Raw genomic sequence first — 27,225 nt, 5'->3', positions numbered from 1 at the left:
CCAGCTATAAAGTATAACTCTGATATTATAATATAAACTGATATTAATTTAAAATTCAAGTTTCTACTTCATGTGTATTTTCCTCACCTTTGTTCATCTACTTCACACCCCGACACTTCATCTCTTTTATCAGTGTATGTCTCTATCAATTCTGTACTCCTGCCTTTCCTCCCTGTATATTTTCCTTCTTGCAATGATTTCAGTGGTTTACTTGCTTTTCAGCACCATATGATTAACTACAAAATAACTTCTTTTTGTTATCTGTGCCTATTTAAAAGCTCCAAAATAGCAAGCCTAGTCAAAGCTGATGAAAGGACCAGATGGATGGTAGTCCCTCTGCCAAGCTCTGGGCGAGTGACCAATGGGGCATGAACCACATGGTGGGATGCGGACACGGGGGTCTCTGCTGAGCACAGCCCAGGAGCACAACCTCAGAGCCATAAAGCTCTCTGGAATCAGTTGCTTACAAACACATTTTTAGGAGATTTAAAGGAAAAACAAAATCTGCAGTCCCTTTGTTTTCACCATATTATCTTATTCCATTACTCAGAAGTAATCACCCTCATGCTTCAGCCCCATCTCTACAGGTTGGTGGGTGCATTTTTCTGTATCTTCTACACACATGACACAGTGTACTGTTCATATGGATATCTGGCTTTCTGGGTTGGTAAGCAAATAAGAAATATATGAGAGAGAACTAAAGCTCTTACAGACTAGGAAAAGGACGAACAAAGTGAGCTTACACCTTGCTACAGGGCAGGCTTTGCTCTCTGTATTTGGTCTCCTTCAGGAAATCCTGAACATCAGATCCTGGAAATACTACTTGTAATACCACTGGAAAAGTGAGGTTTGAGAGCTGAGGACAAGTGGAAGAGCAGTGTCCTGCAGCTGAAAGAAGGGCTCTTCTATTCTCCATACTTTTGTTTCCTTCTTGAAACCAAGGCCACTTCTGCCTTTGGTTGCGAAAGGCTAGGAAGTTTATGTTCAAAGTTAGTGCAAAACTGTATCAAATTTAAAAGGTAAATCTTATTGACATTGAAATCAAATAAAATTTCCGCATCTAAAATTTTTTTCTTTCTGTAAATTCTGATATTATGTCATTAAAAAAAAAAAGGGGATTGCCCATGACAACTAATAAAGATCAGTTTGCTACATACTCCTCTCTTCCAACAACTGCCAAAACACGCAGTTGGGTCAATGAAAAGCTAACTTTAGCATCCAGATTTTGCAAATTCAGGCACTTGAGCAAATATGCATTTTGCTTAGCATTTGAAAAATGTGGATTTCAAATAATAATCACCACTTCCACTGTAAAGGTGCTGGAGTTAATGTAATTTTCTTTTATAGGCTTATTACAGTTGGGCACACATTCATGGAAAGTGTTCTCCAAAGCCTGACTGCAAGTCTGAGTCAACTGTCTCAATCAACTGGCCCTTGAGGATTAACATTATCTAACTGGCCAAGTACTAAAAATCGAAAGAGATGAAAAGAGTGAAGAAACAGGTGGAAAGCCACTGGTGGCCTGGAGAAAATGTATACTGAAATGCATTCAGGGGAAAAGCCTTCCTACATGGGAAATTAGCTTAAAAGTGTAATGTAGAAGAGTGACAGACAATAAACACACAAGATAGAATATAACATACACACAGCTGTAAAATTACTCAGTTTCAGAGAGTTTTTTAGCATTTTTAAACCATGGAGCCATATTAGAGAACTAATTGAACTCTCAAGAATTAGATTACAGTAGAAGCCAACTAGAAGAACAAACTTTTCAAGCAGACAATTCAACTGGGTTACCAATATTGTAGTTACAACAGACAAAATTAGACCCTTTAATACCAAAATAAAAGTACAGTTAATGAGGTGAACAGAAGATGACTTTTCACACAATACATAGGTTTGAATTTCATGCATCACCTGATTCACTGTTAAGAAACACTGATGTACCTTCAGCATCTCTTCCAGCTAATGACTTAGGGGCAATCCTAATCCAAAAAGTCTTTCCATGGAAAAGCACTGTTTATAGTCATTAAGTGCAGCATACCAACACCAGTATTTGTGTAAATGTGCCTAATCTTACACATATGGGCACTGTGTAGGCACTGACAGATACAGTATACTTTGCATTTAGAGCTCTGTCCATGAGGAATCATGGTCGGTAGGTGTTTGCGGCCCTCCCAGCGTACCACATGCTGAAGTTGACTGCAGAGTTAGAAACAAGTCTCAGGTTTATCCTACAAATTCAGTAACTGCAGTGGAATTTCAATATGTTTGAATGTTGGGGTTTTTTTAAATTTCCTTTCATCTCAATTAAAAGTAACATCCAGTCACAGGCTCCTACTCAAGAAGGGACACTGTGAAACCTGATAAATATTACGTTAGTTACTCTGGTGTCCCAGTTCTGACATTCAATGCCATGGGGGATATATCTTTCTTTGTTTTTTACTATTCGTAAAATCTTCAAGGAAGTGGTGAACCACCTCTACATAAACAGGGTGTGGTGAATTTTTTCCATTCCAGGGGGAAATTTTCTGTATGATATTGAAAAGGCAACCAGCTGGGGAAGAGAGCACCATTTGTTACCCTTTTTATCCTATTTAGAGGTTCTCAATAAACTGCTCTTTCTAACCAAAGTCCTGGCCACAAGGCCATTTGATTTCATTAGGAATAAATGGAATGCTATATATAAACTGCTTCATCTGTTTTTCTAAAGAGGTCTGCCTGTGGCTGCCCTGGAAGCGGACACAGTGAATGCCATCAGCAAAAGAGATTAAAGTATCCCACATGACAGCTTGAGAAGCAATGCTTCAGAAAAATAATTTAATGATGACAAGATTATTGCACAGGCCTGCTGCAGCCTTATTACTCTTTCAAAGGCTTTATGTAAAGGGTTTATGGCATAAAAAAAATATTACTGCACACATTATAAATAAATGACACCTCTTCATATGCAAGCATAATAAATTCCTACAGTTCTATGTAATATTATAGTAATAAAAATGAAAACATACTCCTAGTCAATAGCAGTAAAACTGACCAAAGCCCATAGGGTTACACAGTTGCACCTGGATCCCAAATGTAGCACTTTCCACTAGCATTAGGAAAATAAAAGGGCATGAAGACAGCAGAACTGGCAATTGTCCATCTGATTTCTGTGATTGAATACTAACCAGGTTTAATATCTGTAAAGAATAACAAAGGCACCATTACATGAAAACAAACAGACTAATGACTCTAGCTCAGTACTGCACTTAAATCCAAACATAAGTTGTGCTTACTGTAGTAAGACTGAATTATATACTTTAATGCTTCCATGGAGTGTAGACCATAAAACTTGACTCTTCATCTCACTTCCTTTCCCATACTAAATATTTCATACCACATACTGTGCTATTTGGACTCAGGGAAATTGTAGAGTCACAATTCTTGGAGATGCTCAAAATCCAACTGGACAAAGTACTGGTCTGCCCCAGGTGACACTGCTTTGGCACAGCGGTTGGACTAGACAATCTCCAGAGGTCCCTTTAAACTCCATCATTCTGTGATTCTGTATAGTTAGAGATTTAGGTAAGCTCAGGAGAATGAGGCTTTATCCCATTCAAATATTGGTGTAAGAGCTTTTTTTCAGAAATATAATCAGTCACAAAGAAAACCACTGAGGTCACTCTGCTTCATTATGGGCCCATACATAACTAGACATCTCATGTTCATGCACACACATACGAAGGAGTTTGATTCTGGCTTTTTTTTTTGAGGGGGGGGTGGGGGGGGTGTCGGTGTTCATTGTTAAAACATCCAATGCCTTTTTATATCAGAACTGCCAAGTCCTCTATAGTACTATAAAAGATATACCCACATAAGAGCACCAGACACTGAAAAGATCTGAAAAGGAAAGATATTTTTTTCTTTCAGTGTATAAAACTCTTCATTATTTAGTTCTGACAAGGTGTAGTCAAATACTGGCTGGACAATATTCCAGAGAAAATCCTTCTTTGTTAAATGTTTCATGTAATTTCTATTTTTCATGAAAGTTTGAAAGAGCACCAATTACCCGGTTCTCTAATGCAATCAATAAGTAAACGGAGGACAAACAAGATTATATATGTCTAAAAATATTCTTAAATATGGGGTACTCAAGAATATACACCAAAAAAATGGCAATAATCTACTTTCTTTTCTCCTACCTTATCTTCAAAAGTACATCCAACTCAGGTTAATAGCTTGCTCAGAAAAAGTCTAGTTACAGAACAGCCTTTAACGTGATGGTGTTACTAAACCTCCTAATGTTGATGTGTCTGTAGAAGCACACATAATTTTAACCAAACACTTTGTGAGACAAGATGACAAAGTCCCAAAGCACTTTTCCCCTTTTTTTCTTCCAATTCCTGATGTGTAAGATCAGAATGCCAAAGAGGCAGAAGGACATCTCTGACCTTGTGCTGACCTAACCTTTTCTCCTCTCATCACGCCCATGTCAGTCACACAACCCCAGTGCATCAACTGCCTATACCCATCACATGTATTATTCAGGAGGTGTTATCAACTCATATGCGTGCCAACATCAATCTTGTAACTTCAGTGGCTGTGCATTTTCCACACTAACAATGTACTCCTACAGCAATGCCCTACTATGGTAATATTCTGCATTCTAAATTTAATATTATAAAGCCAAAACATCTAAGTCTAAACAGAACTCTCCAAAAATACAGATTTTTCAAGCCTCTGCTACAAGATGAAATTTTTAACTATATCGTTCCTAGTTAGATCCTTAGTTACCAGGCTTCATTATGTCCCCTTAGATCTGAATAACACAGTCGAGCCCATCTAACAGTGGGCTACTCCTGAATGGAACTGTTCCTGTCCAACCTTTTCTCCTAGCACTCACATAACCCCTGCTTCAAGGGCTAAGCTGGCAGGAAAGTGAAAGATAAATAAAGCAAAAAAAAAAAAAAAAAAAAAAGAGAAAATAATTGGAGGAGGGACAGGAACCTGCTTTTTGCCAGTAATCAGCCACTAAATTGGCATCACTGTACTGGAGACCATATCTTGTCTTACAGTCACAACTGTCATCATCACCCTTGACCACATCTCTTCTACCAAGCCTTGGAATTATGTGACTGACCATAAAAATACTAAAGGCTTATGGAACTATGTATCTACCTCTTAAACTTAATTTTCCTGAAAATATTTTGTAACCCATTACTTAATCCTAAATGTATGCTTTATTTTGTCATACTTTGTCTTCAAGCTTTTTATTTCAACATCCATATACACTAGCAAAATCCATCACCAGCTAAATCACCAGCAAGACAATCAGTAGGAGGAGATGATGATAATTATGGGCTAAACTACAGTCGATCTATCAAGCTCCTAATAACAACAGATAATCCATGTCTAAGCTCATTAATACAATAATTGAAAGATGCCCCAAGGTCTAGAGTATAGAAGACATGACTGAATGTTTACAATGGTCCTTTCTAACCTCAACAAGCCTGTGCACCTCTGGCCAAGAAACAATCCAAAAGAAAATACAACCTCAAAGTCATAGTTCATGCCCAGTGACTTCATGAACCTACAGAGGGAGGAGAATAAGTTGTGTTGAAGAGAGAACTGTAACAGCTCGTGTTCCCAGCCCACCAATGGGTCCATCTTTTCCACTGGCAAGCCTCTACCACTGGCTGCCCTGCAGACCTGGCTTCCCCAGTCACTCTGCTGCCTAGAGGTACCTGTCAGGGGAACAGAAGGTACTGTTTCTGCTGCCATCCTGCCTCTCAGGCTTTCCAGAAGGGAAAAGGAAAGAAAAATAATTAAAAAAACTCTCGACTTTTGGTCATTAAGGCAATGCTAAAACAACGATTTTGATCACCTTTCACTTGGATGAAACCACTGACTGGTATGTGGAAAATTCCAGTCATGGACAATCTGGCACCAATTCTTCATTTTCAAAACCTTTAAGCAGCTGCTAATTTACTCGATCAACTCCTGTATTACATCTGGTTTGTACTACTCCTAAGATGATCATTATTATTGATAACATCCTTGTCACATCCATTCCCTAGCTAGTTTTGGGCTCCTTGTTCTGCCTTTTGATTACTTACTAGCAGTACTATGTCTACAGTTGTTCTGGAAACATTTTGCAAAAACATCTATGGCCATGATCTGCCAACATTTTCTAAGCTGCCTTTAGATAAGCCCAGCTCTCTTTTCAGTCACAGTCTGTGCATGTCCCACCCCTTTTAGCACACCTTACTAAAAGATATCCCAGCACAGAACTGAGGTGGGAAGGGATCTCTGGAGATGACCTTGTCCAATCCCCTGCTCAGAGCAAGGTCAGCTGGAGCCCCTGCTCCAGCTCAGGGCTGTGTCCAGTCAGGTTTTGAGTATCTCCAAGAATGGTGACTACACAGCCTCTCTGGGCAATATCTTCCAGTGTTTGATGACCCAAGTGACAGTGGAAACACAAAATTGTGCTGCAGTATCCAGAGGGCTAACTTAATAGTGCGGAGGAACAGTAGGTACTGATGGCAGTTATTAAACAGCAGTAGGTGGGCATGTTCATTAAAAATGTTATTCCCAGCCTAGATGGACTCCAAATACTCTGCATGCACGGTGTTGCTTTTTATGTGTCAGGCATTTCATCCGCAAACAATTCAGCATATTTCAGCTTTGAGCCTCTAAAGTGTCACTGAAATAAAAGGTACACGATCCTTCTGCTTATCTTTTTCTTGTCAGCATCATTCCTAAATTATTTTACAAAAATCTTTACACACTACAGAAAAGCATAATACAGAAAAATGTAAAGGATATCCAGCCTTTTAACCCAAACCATGGGGGTTTTGTTACCCTTCTGAACAGTAGACATTAACTAGTTTCTATTTTCAGTTCTAAATTTGGAAGGCAGGAAAGAATATAAATACAGTGGTTTTACCTTTACTGCTGCTCATCATTATGCTGAGGCATATTGATATTTACCAGGAGGTAAAAGAAAAGATGAAATTAGTGGGAAACAAGTCACATAAATGGAAGAGATAAAAGACTGTGAAGCACAGTAGCCAAAGACCAACTATATACATAGCATACTTTCTTTCTCCAAGACAATAATTTTCAGATGACCTTTCTCAAATTTATACCAAGTGCTACAGATCAATAACCATTTAACTTAAAGGGATCAGCAAAACATATGGGCTATGCAAAAAGCATGTCCAGAGATTGACTATTGCAAGTACTGCATGGGAAGCTCTACAAATTCTATTTATTAAACAGATTAAGTGTGGTTAAGAGCAAAAAACAGTTGACTGCAAGTTTAAGCTAATGTATATTAATGCAAGTACCAGGAGATGCCAACCCCTTAAAAGTTCTTGGCATTTGCTTAAGTACATATTTTCAGTATTCTGTGCCATAAGACAAAATAGTCCAATGCATCCAAAAATTATTGCACGTAACCTCTCTCTCAACATTTCATTTCAGAACATCAGATTCAACTTATAAAAGTTACACGAATTCAGGAAAAAAAATTGCTAAACTGAAAGAATGTAACATTTCCTGGCTGAGGAAAAATGTGCCTTTGGAACAGCAGGACTGAGTGCGTCTGCACCTTCTCCTGGCTGGCCTGCCCACAGGCACCAAAGGGTTCTTGCCTCACATGGCATAAAGCATTTGGAGGCACACCACTGGACCCATCAAAGTCAGTACATGTCTTAACTTTTCTTTCTTAGCCTGCACCACTCAAAATGTGTCCTGCTGGAGGCAAAGGATCCAAAAACCTATGAAATATACTGTCTGTAATCCGATATCCATACTATATAGGAAGAGGAAAATTTGAGGAAGACTAACAGCCTTAGTTCTAACATTACTTCTCAGTTTTTTGATTTCATATCCTTACTTTCTTTTCAAATAAGCAGTTCTGTGTTCCTTCATTTTTGTTTCCTTAATTTTTCTTCCTACAGAAAAATAGAGAGCTCTTCTTCTTCCTTGACATGATGAGCAACCAGGACAGCAGACCTGAGTCTGTATAATTTCAGGTATGGACAGAATGCAATGTAAAACCTACAGAGCCAGGTGTGTAAACTTACTGAGGTACATTCCCATAACACCAAGCTTCTAAATGACAGCTCAAGTATGGACACAGTTAACACAGCCTAAGCTTCAGATAACTGAATAGAGTAGTACAGCCACCACAAAATTGAAATATGCAAATAACTATTTGCAGGCTTCTCTGAAATCTTAGTCTCTAAGACACTTTCTTCTTTTTTTTTCTCCCCTTCCTCTTTTTTTCCCCTCAGTTTTCTGCAGGAAAAGGACCTGGACTCAAGCTAGAAAAAAAAATCTTTCCACAAAATATTTCCATTCATCTGGGTAATGTTTATTCCCAGGTAAACAGCAACGTTTAGTAGCAAAAATGCAGGCATCTATCACTTGATTTTCTAGGCACTGAAATTTTCTAGGAAATATAAGTCTTTATATGATTAAATTCATATAGGACCATTAGCCTCAGCAATGGTAGATGCAGTGCTTTGTTCTCCCAAGGCATTCAGCTTGCTTTTTTCAGCTGCAGATTTTTTTTCAGATAACCCCCAGCATGTACATCATGATTTAGCCACAGCACTAACCTGTGTATATCTGTTTGGATCAATTCCAAAAATGTTTTTCATCCCTTACTCTTCCATATTAAAAGATCTTAAGGATCAAATTCAGGAACAAAGACAGTACATCTACATACAAATGAGCAGTATTCTAATCCAGTAGCTTCATTGTCTGACTCCTCTGGATAATTCAGATGCTATTTTTATTTCTGCAGCAGATTATCTCTGTCTTTCAAATAAGTAGATATATTGAAGGTCTGCCCAGGTGCTTCCCTGACAGATTTTATCCACCAGACAACTTATATTTTAGCTCAGCTGGAGATCATGCCTTTAAAAGTAAGAAATGAGGATGATAATGAAGTGAGACAAAATCTGAATGGCAAATTTATGAATTGAGATTATAAAAAGGGCTAATAATCAGAAAATGAAGTATTTACTGACATGTTTTGTCTCAGCAGGCATTAACCAGTTAGTTAGTATTTCAAGATTTGTCTATAACAACACAATTATGGGGGGGGGAGGGTGGAGAACACCTATATCTATCTTCAAGAACAAATTTCAAGTTTTGATTTTTCTGATGCTGCAGTACCATTTTTATATGTTCCAAGTATACCAAAGATCCAGTGACAGTTACAAACGAATAATATCGTATACACCGACATCAGCAAGTGCAATACTTGCGACAAAATGCAGAAATTAAAAGGAGGTTACTAAAATGCTGAAAATCTTGCTTTAAATCATTCCTGTTTCCCAAGGGATCTTCGTGCAGGGCTCTCACATATACCATAAAAGCTTCCTGAAATCTCATGCATCATTCAAAAATTCTGACTATTTATCTGTTTAAGGATTAATGTCCATGTCATCTTCCCCCACTCCTTCTAAATTAACAGGAACTGATGACTTTTGCTCTGTAGCAGAAAACTGCATTAAGAACCATACTGCAAAGGGATGGCCACATCCCAGTGCACCTTGAAGGAACAGTGATGCAATCTGGCTTTAGGAAAGATGACAGCTCCTTTCTTTCAAATCACCGTTCTCCATAAGGGAAAAAATACGTCAGATGAAAAGGCTTTGCTAATCAACCTGTAAGGCTTTCTTTTTGTTCTCTGGCTATAAATTAGGGTGGGGGGAAAACTGACAGAAAGTATAGACTTCTATGTGTTTTAATTAATGAGCTTTATCTGAACTGGAATACAACACTATTATTCAACAGAGCACTATTATTCACTAAAGCACATCACAGAAGACTAGTAGTTCCTGCATTTTAACTATGTATTTCTGAGCTTAGAAGAAAGGTAAATACATTAAATTTAACATTATTTACAGAACTTTTCATGTTTGGGGGTTTCTCTCCTTAATGTTAGGCTGTATTGTTCCCAGTCTTTACAACATTTTTGTAAATTCACCTAAATTAATTGCATACATTCTGAACACAACTTTCATCTTAATGAAGGCTTACATTGGGAATATATGATCGAAAAATTAACTCCCTCATAAATTTAACTATTGTTCTGTTGAGTTCATATGATAACAATTTCCTGATTAAAGCCTTCAGCAGTCTGTGGGGTCTTATGCTAGGTACTGACCTAAAGAGCTCTCTTACTTGTCATAAGGTTTGGGATCAATAGGGAATGGAGCTTATTATTTCTGCCACTACTTATGATAGTGCTCGAAGGCTTCAGCTAAGACAAGGATCCCACAGTGCTAGATTTTGTGCAAATATGCTACCATAAAGAATCCCAAAAAAGGTTTAAAATCTACATATGAACAAAAGGGAGCTAAAAGGGAATTAATGTTACTCACACACTGTAACGGGAAAATCAATCCAGAAAAAGATTAAATGATTGGCCAAAAGAGTCACAAAAGACTGTACAGTTGGAGCTGGCACCAAATCATCAGCTATTGCTCACTGAAAAGACTGTCATCCTCTTTCGCAAGCTTTTATAGAGAATGTTGAGGAACAGCAGAGGTGCTGAGAACTCGTGGTTAAGTTCTATATGGGAAGAAGCTTTCTTAGTCATAAAGGGGCTTTCAGAGTACCTAAATGAACCCAAACTTTTTATCCCCACATAAACCTACCCGTGAATGAAATGAGCAGAAACAATTCACTGCAAGAAAATGACCAAGAAAATGTCTCAATCTAAAAGACATTAAAATTGAGACTGGAAAAAGTGAAGTTTCTCCATTCCCTCTAAAAGCCAAATCTGCTCAGTTGAGCTGACACCGAAGATGCAGCTCAGACAAGAGCACCTACCACAGCCATCAAATAACCAGTACCTAATGCATTTATTATTTAGGTTTTAGAAGAGCTCCTCAGCCAGCTATTTTGCTACCACATCTCAGAAACAATGCCACTGGTCCTAAGTCCTAAGACAACTCTAACGCATACAAGCCTCATCTATCCTATGATTACGTGGGTTTAAATCAACAATTCTACTATCTCCTTTAATAATTTAGTTTATTGGCTAACTGTCCTTGTATTTTTATTCCCTGCATCCTTAAAGTTCATTTTTCTAGGCTGCAGCAACACAGGTTCATTATTTCTTTTACCCTGAACAGCCAGAACAAGCAAGATCCCTACTCTTAAATAATTGCTTTCCACACAGAGCCTTCCTTCAGTTCCTTTCCTACTTTTCTCTAAAATATATGATAATTTTGTGTTTCTCTTTCCTCCTCTAATAGCATTCAGAACTAAATACAGGCCATGTTAAAACTCAATCATTGTCACATAAAACCCACACGAGGAGCTTTGCAGGTTAATCTTTACAGTGTACAAGACTGAAGTGCCCACAAACTGCTAAGCACAACCCACAGAGAGAAAGAAATAGTGAACAGCTCACATACACAATAATCCTAATACATAAAATGGACAGCCAACTCAGAAAAGGAAGAAATGGCACTAATTCCTCCACAGAATTAGTTTTGTGGGGTCTCAACCAGTTCAGTTGACCCTCCCTCCAGCAGTAGGTCTGATGCAGTCTGATGAGAGCACAAATGCTTTCTTACCCCTTAAGATCATTTTACCTTTAGTGTCCGAGAACAGTACTCAAGACCCAATGACTTCAGCCACTAAGTTCAATGAGCTTACACAAATTATCTAATATTTGCTGCAAGCTCAGATCACGCACACAGAAAACGACCATAAATCGGTGTGATGCACAGCAACTCTTTATTTTCCCTAATCTGCTCTTGTGTTGAAGCCTGTGCAAACACTCACCACATTGCACCATTTAGGGATTACAGCTCCAGCCCAGTCACTGGCTCCAGGAAAGAGATCATAGCAAGTATCTTCAAAACTAAGTCAACTGTGAGATTAAAGCCTATTCTTGTCCTATTATTATTATATTATTATTTTTTATTATAATTATATTGTATATAAAATATTACTTTGTATTTATATTATATTATACATTGTATAGTGTATTTTATATTATACATTATACATAGTGTATATAATGTATAATACATAACACAAGAATATTTTATATTAATATATTATTATATATTATAGTGTACATGCATTATATCTTATAATGCATTACTTTCTATTACATTATTATATTTTCATTATCATTATGAAACTGTTATTATACTCTATTACTACCAACGCTATTCTAACCCTTCAACACTTACTTAGGTTGATTCTTCATCATTAGCCTGTACTTACATTCTTTTAATTTATGTTTCTCTAAGTATAACACAGGGTAGAAAACACAATTGTTTCAGTTTGATATGTGAAATGGGCATGGCTCTCTATAGCTACAAATCTCCTGACATAAATTTCCGTGCTTATGTGCCACAACTCTACTAACTTTTAAACCTTGTTAACAAACCCTTTAGTGCATGCCAATCAGGGATTTAAACATTAATTTTTAAACCATTTGCCAGGAATCCTAAAATATCATAAGCAACTGGTAGTGACTTTAACATTTAACACAGGTTGGTACTTTTCCTGCACAGAGTTTTTGAGGTCTTTTTACTTTTGAGCACCAACTATTATCACAAACAATAATGCCAAGCTGGTTTTGGAGGCTTCCAGAGCAAATGCAAGCAAACCAGATATTCTGCTGTATGGAAGAGAGGAAATCCCATTGTATGGTTGTGTAATTAAAGACTTGTTCATGAAGCCTGTGCATAAAGTAGAGAACTTGTGTCACGTAGCCAAATTTAATTCAGGAATTTTGTGACATTTGGGCACTCAGTGTTTCATCTGCTATAGTGTTCTTTCACACTTTTTAAAATATATTGTACCCACTCATTTCAACACTAGAACAGGTGCAACACGCCAAGCAATAGCCTAGCACAATCCCATTTTAGATAAAATGAAAGCATTTAATGACTGAGAAGCAGGCATGCTAGCACAGATGCTTTCTACTTCAATACACCAATTACTTTTGGGCATTGGACTTTCCTCCCAGTTAGAATAAAAGATAACCAAGACACAAAAAAGCAGCTCATTCCAGAGCTGCTGCTTCAGTAGTAATATAATTAGTGGCAACAGCCATCTGTCATTAATATGCTGTATGCAATAGAAGATTATATAATAATATAGCAATATTTCTTTTATTACTAGCTCATCTTCCTGAAGAAAAATCATAATATACAACAATTGTTACACATGATAATTTTTAAGGCTATGCATCTTTTCACAAATACATTATTTATTGTAAAGCTAAACCCATGACTGATTCTATTGTAATCAAAAGAGAATTTTAATTGTTTTCAGTGGGCTGACATACTTCCTGTGCTTCTGAAGCCAATTCTTGTGTCTTGCTTGGGCACTGTATGTCAAGAAAGGGAGAAAAATAATGCAATTCTTTCTCTTATCCGTAGCAACTGTCACTGCACAGACTGTGCAGAAGTGGCCATTTTAGCACAGCCCAAAAGGAAACATGGACAGTTAACTTGATTTACAGAACTACTAAGCAGCCTTCAATCCAAGTGGTTTCACTGATGTGGCTGCAGTTTTCCTGAGAGCAAAATTTGGCTCTCTTTCTCAGAGCCTGCCTGCCCAGGACTGCAGGAGCTGGAACTGCTACAGAACTGCACTGTCACTCTTCAGCTGGAATATGAACCAGTGGTGACAGGCTCTGAAGTTAAGTCCCAGACTAATGTTAGAGTGAGAAAGAAAAAAGAACAACCAATCCAAAAGAGACACTAATAGAAATGCGTAGAAATGCTGTCAAGTTAACACTCAAAAATTAATAACTTATTTTACACTATTAAAATGCATGGTAGTACTGTTCCCCTACAGGCAAAATACAAACCAAGTTTAAGAAGGATGACCAAAACTAAATAGATTTTCACTGAGCTCCACACAAATGAGCTCTTTGCTTAGATTTAATTATTTATTTTCTTTCTTTATAAAGTGCCTTAAAGCCTAAAAATATTGTAGGTGACAATCTCTTTACCTGTTCTGAGCTAAAAAAAAAAGGGCAACATATAAAACAAATCAACCAACCAATTCACGCAAGTATATACTTCCAAGAACAACCATTATGCACACAAGTTTTTTCTTTATCATAGTCCAACCTGAATGCATTAGTTTTCTAGGAACTTGAGATAAGTGATTTTCACATGGTATGTTGAAAAGATATAACTCAGCTGCATTGCACTTGTATTTTGATTTCTCCACAGTCCATATACAAGTCAAAACAGACACCATGTGTTGAGATGTCTTCTCATAAACGATTGGTTTGGGGTTCTTTTGGTAGCAATTCAGCAATCACACGAAACACTACTTCAATTTCCCTTTGCCCAAAGGAAAAGACTGAAAGAATTGATTTTGTGAAATATCTGCAGTGTTCCATTAGAACAATGACAGACACTTAAAAATACTTCTGACAGTACGAGGAAGACAATACTGGGAGCGGAGCATTGGTTATCTTTGCACACAGCCATGAGCAGACCGCCTTCAGGTCTCATTAATTCCTACCAATTAATCTGTCTCAAGTAGCCCTCTGCATTTCTCTTGACAACTACATATGAGAGAGTTAGTATTCCAATAGTACTTTGAAGCAATTACAGATTATTGATGATGTTGCCACTAGGTATTTACTTAGAGGCAAGAAAAAAATACCACAAGGACTTAAAATTTTCATTTTCTCAATTAAATAGAAACTTGCAACTTTCAAGAGAAAAGGAATGGAATTTTTTCAACTGCAAGAGAAAATTTTTATCTGATACAAGTTGTGTGACCAATGTTCAAGTTACTGAATTCTGCAGTGAGCTTGGTATTAAAGTTTGCAACCTACTGGTGGTCAAATTAGATGATGCACTGGTCCACTGTTTCCTACAGATTTGAAGATTTTAATTCTTGTAACTCACAATGTAAACACTGACACAAGGATTAAAAGAACTCATCATCATTGTTTGCACTGACGTGCTAATAGCTGGAAATAAATACTAGTACCAAATTAATTTTGTTTTGATGTAAATGACAACCTGCAGAGTACATCGACATTATTCCTCTAGGAGACCACATAAGCTCATTGACTTCCATACCTTTCAATCTTTCTTTACTTTTTTTCAACAATTTCTCTAATGTTTGCCAAAAAACAGAGTTCCTTATTTGTTTGTTCCCTACTGGACTCCTAGAAAAGAACATTCAAAAACAATACTCTACAAATAGTGACAGAATTGAGTAGTGCTGGCCACAGGTCTTCCAAGAAAATTAAAACCACCTAGTGTTAAGCCTATTAACCACCCAACAGCTTGGTCTCCTGACTAGAAGTTATTGCAGCTTCAAGTCATCAACCAATGAAAAAAAAATTAAAAAACAAACAAACAAAACTTTCGAAACAACTGAGCAGAAGTTTCCAAACACATGGAAAATGCAAGTACCAAAAGACAATTCATGTGAAAAACAACCTACTTTTCTCCAGTGAACTAAAAAAGTAAAGCATGATAAATAGGTCTTAACAAAAATAGTATCTGCCTATAAAAAGAAACATCCCGTCCCAGTCATGAGCAGATCTATTTACTAACTATTGAAAATTCCTGGAAGACATCTGCTGAAAAGAAAAGCCATTCCCTGCTCGGGTTCAAACACTACTTCTTAACACCATCAAATGGGAGGAGGGACAAAAAGAACAAGGGTCTTGCTTAATATTTTCTCTCTCATTATTATTACAGTGCTTTGATCTTTCTTCCTCTGCTCCTATTCTTCCATCTCATTTCTTTCACCGCACTCAGAACACTGTTGTAATTGCACAGCAGCCAGAAACAGTATCCTGTATGCTCCCCAAGCAAGTCAAAGCATTTAACTACATGATGCTTGCTAGCAGACTTCTGAAGTTCCTGCTGTTAATAGCTTCCACTAATGGACATTACTATTATCACAATTTTTTTTTCCAAGCAAACATATGTTAGACTCTCCAGAAACACTTCTTTTTTTCCATTCACTGAAGCAATCTAATTCCAACTGACTGGCTTCACTGGCACTTAACTTTTTGAATATTTTCCATTTATGAAACAGTACAGAATTGATAATTGAATGGCTTCACTTTTAAAAACTATAGACAGCATCTTTTCCCATAATGCTGAAATCCAAATGGGCCAACTAAATAGTAACCAAGATCTTGCTAAATCCAATGGAAAGCTAAATATTCTTTCCTTGTTTGTTTGGGTTTGTTTTTGGTTTGTTTTTTTTTTTTCAAATATTAAGATCTCCTTCAGCTTCAAAGGCATTTTCTTTCTTTCAAAGAGACTTACAAAGACAAAATCTGGTTTCTTGGATGGCAAAAAGCAATATTCATTTCATAAGCTTAAACATTCTTTCTTATTAAAGTATTATTTCAAGTTGCTCCATAAAAATAAAATTTAGCCTGTAACGTGCAGCAAGACAGCTGAATTGCACGTGGATTTGCATTCATCAGTTACAGTGATATGGAGAGGTAGTACAAGAAGTGAAATCCAGTATCTTGAAAAACAATAACTTCTATATCAAAGCAAAGATGCAATCTAAATTTCATTAAGCTTCACAGTCACAGAAGACTCAAGTGTTATGTAAATCTCTGATATGGAGAATGAGATACAATATATTTGATTACTGATGTGTCACATGTGAGGGAACTAAGATAGCATTTTATATTAGGTATGTCCTTTGGTTTTTTTTTCAAGTAATAAAAACATACTTTTGGCAATTCAGAAAAAAGTAAAGAAATATTAAAATTCAGATTTAAACACTGGGAAACAATTTGAACCTTTGAACAGTATCAAAAACAAGAGAAAACTAACTAAAATGTGAATGCATCCCTTAAGGAAACCAGTACTACCAAGAGTCATTAAGTGATTCTGAGAAAAATGATGAAAAATTCAGCCTTGCTCTCAGCTAAGTCACCTATCCCAAGTAACACAAGCTGTAGATATGAAGATAAAGGGAAATCACAGGGAGCGTGGAACTGGAGCACAAATTCATGCAAGTAAATAAATTAAGAGCACTGGTCCAAAGATATAGCACTCCGCTCTTGCGTAGCTTCTTTCACATTCAAAGCACTGAAAATATGAATTAACTAAAATAAATATTGTGCCATTAAAAAAAGTTGTAATTCAGCTCAAGCTACATTGAAAATTACAAATGCAAGTGATAGAATGAAGTTCAAAGAAGCAGACACAAAATTTCCTTTGACTGGAAGTTACTCTCTGCTTTTCCAGCCAAACCTCACAGAAAATGTGGTAAGGTCAGCCAATTGGGTTGTAACTGTCTTGGATCATACAGACTGTTCTGCGTCTTTGAAAGCAGGCTTTTCCTCTACAGTCCTCTCCAAAGTGCTTTACCTTGTCTAACTTTGTATGCCTGATACGTTTCTGTCCCTCAGTAAACCTTCAATCAGTATTTTTTCATATCCCTTATCAAAAGCAAATAACATTCTCCCCAGCCTGCAGCTCAGACTGAAGGATTGATTCTAAAACAGTATTTCTTCCTAAAGTGACTCATCTTAAAATGCCAGTGCTTCACATTTTAGTATCAATGTCATCATAATTTTAGACCAAAAGCTAGTGCCAATAGATTTATATGTGAAGACCTGCCAAATAATCATATTTGGATGGCAATTAATCTCTCATTAATTCTGCACTTCTACTTTAAAAAAATAATTTCTTGAACAAAAGGATTTAGATCTCACCCTAAGAATACATTAGTAAGCATCCCAGTGAGTCATAAACACCAAATACTCAGTGCTGCTAACAAGGCCCCACCAAGGTTGTTTCCATACATTATCCTCCATAATGAGATGTTTTATCAACAGTGCTATGCAAAACCTCCATTTTGCAGCTAGAGGATATAGAGCCCCAAATTCACACTGTGGTCTGAAGTTTCCCTTTTGCCCTGTCTTATCACGGAAATATAACAGTTTTAAACATTTATTTGGTTGTAAGGCTCATTTTAATGTCTGAAAGTGAATGCATATTTTTACAAGTGTCCACTACATTGGCTGAGCTGTTTACATCATCTGGTCCAAGCTCATGCTCAAGCAGAGTCACAGCTAGAGTTGGTTGCCCAGGACCAAGTCCAGGTGGCTTTTTCAGTATTTCCAAGGGAGGTGACGCCACAACCTTGCTGGGCAACCTCTCAGAGCTCAGTCACCCTCAAAGTGAAAAGGAATTCCTGATGTTCAGATGTAACCTCCTATCTTTCCGTTCATGCCCATCATCTCTGAGCCTGTCACTGGGCAAAACTCAGCTCTCTATTCAGACAAAAAATAAAAATTAAAAAATCAGAATTTACAAATTCTTAAGGGACAGTGAAAACAAGTACCTCTGACATTTTAAAGAACATTTACGTAATAATTAAGGCCGTGAGAACTTCATTTATGCTAATGTCTGCATTCCCTTGCTAAATTTTGTTTTCCATTTCCCAGTACAATGACTCTGTTATAGACTTCAGCTACCATTGTGTCCTAGCTTTTTTTCTGCTCTTTCCAAGTCTTTATCTTATGGCAATTTTGTTCCTTTGTACATTTGCTCTAGTTTGTAGGTGCCTACATCCTTCACCTACTCTTTGCATGTTAATATATTCTCAAGAGAACATGCTCATTATGTTGCATCATTTCCATATATTTGTTTTGCTGCATTCAACAATACTGATATTAGACATTTAATATCTTCCTCACTAAAACTTTCAAGAAAACTTTAAAAAATGTTCCCTATTTTCAAGGTGGACAAATGTTACTGAATTAACTAATCTGCTAGCTGAAATCAGAGTATGCACTATATGCAGCATGATCAAAGCCAGGAAGGTGGACACTTCTAATAAGACCCATAAGTCTTTTCCTCAATGCATGAGATCTTTCTGAGAAATGTAACAACAAAACCTAGTTGACAGAAAACAGATTAACACTTCAGTACATCAGTATTACCAAGGACCAAACCTAGCAAAATAATACATACCTATTACCTGGCCAAGAGAGATAAATCAAGTATATTGCCTACATACACAAATTTTTAAATGCTCACATTTTAAAAGAAATAAAGATGATCTTATTTCTCATTACAAAAGTACAAGATATGGATAACTGATTATATGACAACTTTAAATACATAAAGGCTACAGATGCCAGAAAGAAGAATCTCTCAACATTTCAAATACATTTATTTCCCTTAACTCAGTAGGTGAACAGCTGCTTTGAATTGACAACTGCATAATAAAAAAACCCCTGATCTTCTAGCCAACAGGTAAGTAACTACTCCTCAGCTTCAAGGCTTGATGCCATTTTAAGAGATTTCTCCAAGGTATGTAGGATGGCCTTCCTGAGCACAAGCACAGGATCTCCTGTGATCCCCTCATCATAAAATCCAGTCAGAATTAGGTGCCTGGGAGGGCTCATTCTGGAGGAATGAGGAATCACACCCTGCATCCTGCTCACTTCGTGCTTTCCTAGCATAACTCCCCTACATGGAAAAGTTGCCTCTGTTCCTCTGTTAGCTTCTCTGCAGAGCTTTTACAGCATGAGCAAAGGTACAACAGTGACAGCAGCTCACCTGCCTGCTCACCCCTCATGTGAAGCCCTGGTGCAGTGAGTGGCTCAGGAGGACCCCAGGAGCAGGGCCAGGGCTGCAAAGGTGGCTGGTGCCCCAGAGAGGACATAGTGCACAAAGGCTGCACATCTCCAAGAGGCAAATACAGTTTGCAGGAAAAAAAAAAAGAAAAATTTCAAAAAGATATTTAGGGCAAGCTTCTTACAAGGCATTTGAAGATGCGGTCACGGTAAAGCCAGTCAGCTGCTCTCCGTGGTAGTCTTGTCAAAACAAGCTCCCTTCACCCCCATGAACAAACAGGTCTCACTTTCAAGTCCCATCTGTACATACAGGACTCCAGGTCTGCCAATGTGATTTTGACAGATTCACTGACATAGCTTTTGAAGCTGTTCAACTTCTTTTATCTGCATGTGTGCATGCTGAATGCAGCCATCCTTCATGCTGAAAAAAATAAATACGTATCATCACTCATCACCACTGTTATGACAAATATTACATGGAACAAAGAAGCAGGAATTGTACTGGGAGCCCATGTCAAGTCCTCTATCCATCAGCAGTCAAAATGTTCCCCACTAGACTTTCTTTCAAAGAAACACATCATCCCGAACTATAACAAGTGGTAACTGTCATTATTACACTGGCCTCCATTTGCCTCCCCACTGTAAGGACATGGGGGAGAAAAGAAAAACAGAGATCAACAATATGCCACAGTATGGGTTTTCATTTCTATTACATGTAGTTCTTGTTCCTCTAACCTCAAAATGAATATAAGGCAACTCCAAAACACTGAGAACAGGGAAAAAACAAGGTGACTCAGACGTATGGAAAGACTGGATTCTATATGTGCACTATTCAAATCAGGAAAATAAATCACTATAAAGGGATATCATACGGGTCTATTAAATCAGGAGTGGCATGGAAGTAACAACTGTTACTGCCATTTCCAGTGCAGAAAAAAAAGAAGGAAATCAGAAGTATGGATATTCAAACAACAAAAGAACACACTTTTTCCACACAACCCACAGATAAATTGTACAATTCACTATACAGAACAGGTCAAAATTTTACACAGATGCAAAAAGCAATTGGACAAATTCACAGAAGAAGTCATAAGGACACAAAGCCTAGGTACCTGTCCCAGAATGCTCCTGAGCTTCAGACTGCTGGATCTGTATCAGCAAAATGTGAATATAAGCTTACTGGTGCTTAAACTCTTTCTTATATGTTGATTACCAGCCACTGCCAGAGACAGGACACTGTGCCATCTGGACATTTGATTTGCTACTCTATGGAAGCTCTCAACCACTGTGGACAAAGCCTTTAATATGTAAAATTTCATGCTGTCCTGTCTCAAACTAGAGACAAATTAATCCTAAAAATTGCCAGTGCCAGCAGTAACCTTTTTTCTTGCTCTCTACCTCTGGTAAAGTCTGTCCTGTATTTCTTTTTCACTCCTCAAAAGATCAATATTTGAAGTTTTAAGTGTCTTTTTTTTCTCATCACATCAAAAAGTTCAATTGTATAATTAAGTTAAAATCCTGACACGGGACATTTTAAGAACACTGAGCAATATATCCAGAAAGGTCTGAAGACTGGAGTATGTTTTATCACAACCATAAAACCAGTACTACAGTAATAGTTTCCAGAAGTCTCACAGTATACTACCAGTGAAGAACAGGAATTGAGAAATGCTAAACAGCAGATTATGTACTAGGGTCTAAAACTCCTTTCATCACGCTCCTTTTACCTCCCTCCCTGCATATTGGGGCATAGCATCCATCTGAGTGTCCGTTCAGTGCCACAACGAAGAGGATGCGGCTTCATGTGGGTATGACAAGTTTGGACTTACAAAGTCAACTGCAGTGTCTAAGAAAGCTTCAAGAGTCAGAGCTCTGCTTGATGAGACACAAATTACTACTGTACATTTTTTTTAGCTAATTCAATTAAATGAATTTTAAATTAAAACAGCCATTCTATTTTTAACTTATAAATACCAAACACATTTTAGTAATTTGCAATTTAGAAATTTGCAATGTCCCACTACTTTTTAAACCTCCAGCCATACTGTATATAACATCTCTTCAATACTGGTTATAAACCAGCAAGGTCAAAATTCTCCAATTTATACAAGACTGTAGATAAGAATTCGTAGCATCTTCCTAGTCACCTGCAGACTGTCTTTGGTTACACTTTTAAAACAGAACAATACTGAGTGAAATCTTCCAGTTAGAAGACAATTATACATGTGCTCCTCATCCTGATTTATAGGAGATTCTGCATAGGAAGCACCCCAGCATCAGCACTGGGGATTGCACCAGGACTGCTGGCAACAGGTGAGCATAAGCTTTGAAGGTTGAAAGAATTCTTACAACTGTCGCATTTTTCCATATCCACTCTTGACTGGCATCTCTCTGATTATCCTCCAGAATAGTCAACTTCTAGCTTTCAAAAGCACTGATTTCACATAAAGAGATTCAAAATGAATAAAGGGCAAAATATGGTAACTTTATTATTAAGATATTTTTATGCAAAAGGGTGAGACTGCAAGAGGGCAGGGAGAGAAAACTACAGAAATATTACTTTCAAAAAAGCAGCAGTAAAATTAAAGATATATTTTAATATTATTATTTTTATTTATTTATTTGTGCAGTTTAAACAAATACCTAAATGGGTTTGGTAGAAAAAATAACCATCAATAAGAATTCCATGAAGTGCAGCTATGCAAAGCAGAAATCACCTACAGGTTGCCAGAAGGTATAATAAAAGAGCTGCACAATGTTCAGAGAGTGTTGTTTTGAAATTCAGAGCTGAGGGCAAGGATGGACTCTACCAAAGTACAAAGTAACATGATAGACTTTTCTTCTGCCCTCAGTAATTTAACCTGTTTGCAGACAATAATTTGGCACAGGTAAAAGATGACAATTCAGATAACAAACATGGCAGCAACACAGATTTCATTTAAATGATTTTATAACAAGTAACATCCATTTATGGAGAAATCTATCAAAAAGGGCATGTTAAAGATAAGCCCTTGTAGTTGATCTCCATTTGCCTATAGGATTCTGATGGCTACAGAAGGCGGGAAAGATGAGAAGAAATCATCCAGACCAGTAACATCCAAACCTCAAAAGGATGCATTTTTTTACAACTTCTAGGCTTCATCCTACAAAATTTGGGTCTTCTCTGGTTAATGGGTGGATGAGAGCCCTAATAGTGTGATTACAACCAAAGCAAGCAAACTTTTGTTTCGGAAAAGCAGATTTCCCACTTGTATCAGCATTGCCATTTCCCTTCTTGCAGCTGACCATCCATGGGCAGGTTGAAAAGGCCAGGCAAAAGCAAACTCCAGACAGTAGTCTGTGTGTCAGCAAAGCCCTCTGCCTGTTGCAGATCAGATCCTGGCCCGGGACACCCCATTGCACCGTGACTTCCACTACTCACATTTTTGTGTTAGCACTTCAGCACACACTTCTGCTCTTGCCCTTTTCTGGCTGGCTCTACTGCAAGACTTGTTTATTTCAACTTAGCTATTTTTATCTATTTTGGGATCCCCCCCCTTTGCTCTTTTATCTGCTACTCATGTTTTTTCCATTCTTTCGAGTAACAGGGAATTAATTCCTTTGTGGGTAGTTTCCAAAAGGTCTGGTGGGCTTCTGCCTGATTATTTATTTATAACCTTGCCTGGCTATATATTTTATTTGTCAGTTTTACGTAGAGATTTGGCTTCAGTGTTTTGTATCTGTTTTAATTCAGGCCATAGAGGCCTCACAATAGGAAACTTAATAAATGAGCTAAAATAAATAAAGAAGATATTTAAATAGTTTCACACCACACATGGGCAAGAACAGAGTTCTTGCAATAAAGCATTTCAGTGATAAATGAATTCACAGGCTCAGACAAGAAGTAAGCATCTAAAGGCGCCATTACCTAATACCTTTCATCTGAAAGGACTCTGGATGACTTTATTATATAGCTTTATTTATAAAAGGGAGATCATAAAATAGATTAACAATTTTAAAAGATCCAGCATGCTATTTGTACTAGAGTTTCTCATATACTTAGAAGTTTCAACAGCTTTTTGATATCAGATGGTTTGGCATCCTTGTGACTGAGATATCCTGCCTCGGTCTTTTATGCTTGACTTGGTCACTTACTGCTGGGATCCTTCACTGATAAAAACCCTGCAGAATGGAGGAAGCAAACAAAGAGCTTCTGCTACAACTCAGCTTCAGGAATAGCCTGTCTCCGGGGACAGATCAACTCCAGCTATCTCCAACACAGAGTGTTACCACTATAGACATGCAGCGGCTCTCGCAGCTGTGTAAGGCATAACAATTTAGCAGGGCTGGCAGCAACAACTCAAAGGAGACAGGCAGCCGGATCTCATTCCTTAACATGGCTCATTCCTTAGTACCTGGGCTCCATGCATGTACCACTCTGAGCAAAGCACAGTAATGAGCATATTCTACAGCTGCTGCTCAGGTAACTGAGGGACAAATATAACCCACTGGTACAAGCTACCTGTTTATTTTTACTAGTTCTGACAGTAGTGCCCCACACAAAGTCCAGTCGTGGCAGAGTAGGAGCCAAAGGACTCAATTTTCTCTTAACACTTGAATAAGATATTAGTTCGTCTGAGTAGAAATGTTGGCCATCACTGGCCTAGATACACTGCACTTCTCATCAGTACCTCTGAGAAATGTGGTATAAAATAACAGGATAATCCCTTAGAAAGACACCCACTGCTTCCAGAGACAATGACAAGAAGTGACAGGAAATTTCAAAACAGCATCCAGAATTATTAGCTTGCTAATAACCACCCAAAAATGAATACAAATTGGTGAGCAGCCTTCCATCAAACAATTATGTGATTGTCATGACTGGAGATGTTCCAAAAATTTTCAGCTAATCAAAAATCATCAAAAACAAGCTTCTTATTTTCAACTTAAACTATTACTGGCTCACAGAAATAGAAAGTCTGTGCCTTCAATTTTATCTGAAGTATTTTCAAGGTTTCCCCCCTTACTTATCCGAAGTAGTGAATGAAGAAAGCAGCAGACTACTTTCTTTCAGCAGAAATACAAAAAGACGAAGAGGAGTGAGCAAAATGGCTTTTGAAAACTGTATTTTAGGTGAAAAGTTCAAATACTCTTGATCTGTTAAAAAAACCCAAACAACACAAACACAACAAAAAATCACACACCAAAGAGAAAGTTGTCATTATAAACACACTAGCTTAATATTTTACATAATCTAACATGTTCCACTAAAAGCAGTACCATCCTCACAAATATTTTAAAAATAATAACCCAGCTTTCTCTATTAATGAAAATTTTGATTTCACAAGAATAGTAGCAAATCTATACTGACTGAAGTTACCCATGAGTGCCACAGCACAGTATGATGAAATTGTTATTGCTAGACACTTGTAAAAATAATTTAGAAAATCAGCCATCAACACATAGGACAGTGAACCCAAAAAAGCATTCTCTGCAACCAACTGGAAGTATAAAAGTTATTTAAAAAGACATTTTAGCCCCCTTTTTAAAGCCTCCTGTACATTTCATGCACCTTCTGTTGAGTATTTTATGGGCCTCTGCCTCATTCTGGCAATGTAAGGGCTTTAAAATGCAGCCTTAAGGGTGATTTATTTAACAGTAGCAACTGTTTACTCAATAAATTTGCTCCCCATGTGTATTCAAAACTCACCTTCAGTGACATTCAAGATAAAAAGTTAACACCTCAGAGTTATCACTATAAAGAGAAAAGATAACATACTTTTTACTGCTTTCAGAACAAAAGGAATATCTTTACTCATAAATGCAACAGTTTTTTCCATGAAACTCACTTAGACCCGCTGGAAATATCATGTTGAACAGATGATATAGGAGAACAAACCTACATTAATCTACCTTGATTACTCATGAGGATTAAAAGCTCAACTCGATTTTTCAGACCGCGGTGGTATTTGCAGTACTGGTGAGAATACAGTAAGTTGGCTGATAAACTGCATTTCTCAAGCAATTCTGGAGTTAATTGACAATAAGAAGCTTCACTCCATTTACTATCTGACTTCCTTCTAGCTTTCACACCTACCCAAGGGAGTCACACTACCATGTTTCAGATTCAATTAAATGCCTGTGATTCTCAGTCTTAATAATTGCTGGCGCATATAAGTACCTCAGAATTTTTTTTAGAGCACTTTAAAAAGTCAAGCTCAAAAGGACAAGTTAGATCTGACATCTCTAATGTTACCATCAACAACACTGAACTCAATTATTAAAGCCTTCCATTAACAGGAATTATGTTATACATCCTCTGGGCACAATCCACATCCTTACAATTGTTCTGAAGCTCCGAACGGGTGATTTCTTAGCTCATAAATTGACTGAATCACAGAGAGCTGGATTTAAAACCTAGCTAAAAATCTCCTTACTCCAACTGTTATACACCTAAGTTTTGAGCTTTCAAGGTAGCTATGCTGTTCATCGAGGAATCCCTCAAGATCAGCTAGATATATAACAAAAAAACCCACTATATTGATGCCCATGTGCTGTGGGGTCAAATGATCATGATCAACCTCTGAAGATGAGTCACGAAAATTTATTTTTAAATTGGCTTGTGAAACCAGATTCCCAGAAGAACACCAATATTAGACTGACATGGGTAAATGCCAAGAAATGCTGGCTACCTCTGTAGAATTATAGTAACTGATCTTTTAATGAAAATTAATTGATTCATCTTCACAGTTCCAAAGATAATAAAATGATAACCACCATTAATAAGAAAATGAGAAATACATCCTGGTTATGGTGAAAAGCTATGTTAAAAAAACCCCAATTCTCCACAGCAACATTCAGCTGCCTAACCATGAGACTTTACTTTCCTTCATGCCATTCACTGCATACTTATTGCCTTCCAAAAAAAAAGTAATATAGAACTTATTTGGGCAACTTTCCCTCATCCACAGGCACTGAACAGATGAGAATTCCAAGGAGCCAAAAAGGGGAAAAAAAAGTACGTATTCGGGTAATGGAAAACTGAATCAAAATACACATGCACTGACACATTCAAAGAAATGAACGGGCATGGTAAATCAATTGCAGCTAATGCTGACATTTCATAACTTCTGATAGCCTAATCTTTCTGATACTCAATGGCTGTCTGACAAATTGCTCAAGTTTTACAAAAGAAATACGAAAAACCTATGTGTTGCTCATGACATCCACCATCAATCCACAAAACGATGAGCAGGACTGATATCTGCTATCTACATTTAACCAGGAGCTATTAAAGTTGTCATCTCTGGTTTGGATCACTAGAGAGGATGAAGCTATTTTGACCACATCTGATAGCTGTTTATGAATTCAGGACATCAGAACCATAGGTCCAACCTCAAAGCCTGGCAGAAAGTCACACAGAAAAGCAGCAGGCAGGCTTGCTCTCTCTCTGCCTCCTATCCCCTTGAGGTGCTCCTGTATCTTGCATCCAAACAGTCCCAAATTCCCACCCTACTGACCCTTCAGGCTCATACCCATTTCTAACTAAATTCTGAGCTGTTTCCCTATTCTCATGAAGGCTGCTATCAATTAACATGCAATTAGTTACATATTAGAAGCCTACATCAAATTAGTAAAACCCTCGGCTTGAACAAATGCCAGTAAAA

At 37.4% G+C, this 27,225-nt stretch overlaps 1 protein-coding gene across 6 annotated transcripts in view; it reads right to left on the bottom strand.

Moving 5' to 3' along the window:
- The window catches only part of TULP4 (TUB like protein 4), a 157,763-nt gene that overhangs the window by 85,101 nt on the left and 45,437 nt on the right, over positions 1–27,225 (bottom strand). Inside the window, exon 2 of one of the 6 annotated variants that reach the window (XM_032682490.1) lies at positions 25,269–25,313. The exons of the other annotated variants lie outside the window; for them this stretch is intronic. Within the exon in view, the coding sequence (XP_032538381.1) occupies positions 25,269–25,280 (12 nt within the window). The 5' untranslated portion in view covers positions 25,281–25,313. The remainder of the gene's footprint in view (positions 1–25,268; positions 25,314–27,225) is intronic. 6 annotated transcript variants of the gene reach the window in all.

The sequence above is a fragment of the Chiroxiphia lanceolata genome, chromosome 3 (assembly GCF_009829145.1).
Source record: "Chiroxiphia lanceolata isolate bChiLan1 chromosome 3, bChiLan1.pri, whole genome shotgun sequence".
In the NCBI taxonomy this organism is placed as follows: Eukaryota; Metazoa; Chordata; class Aves; order Passeriformes; family Pipridae; genus Chiroxiphia; species Chiroxiphia lanceolata.
This window is presented reverse-complemented; position numbering and strand designations above follow the sequence as displayed.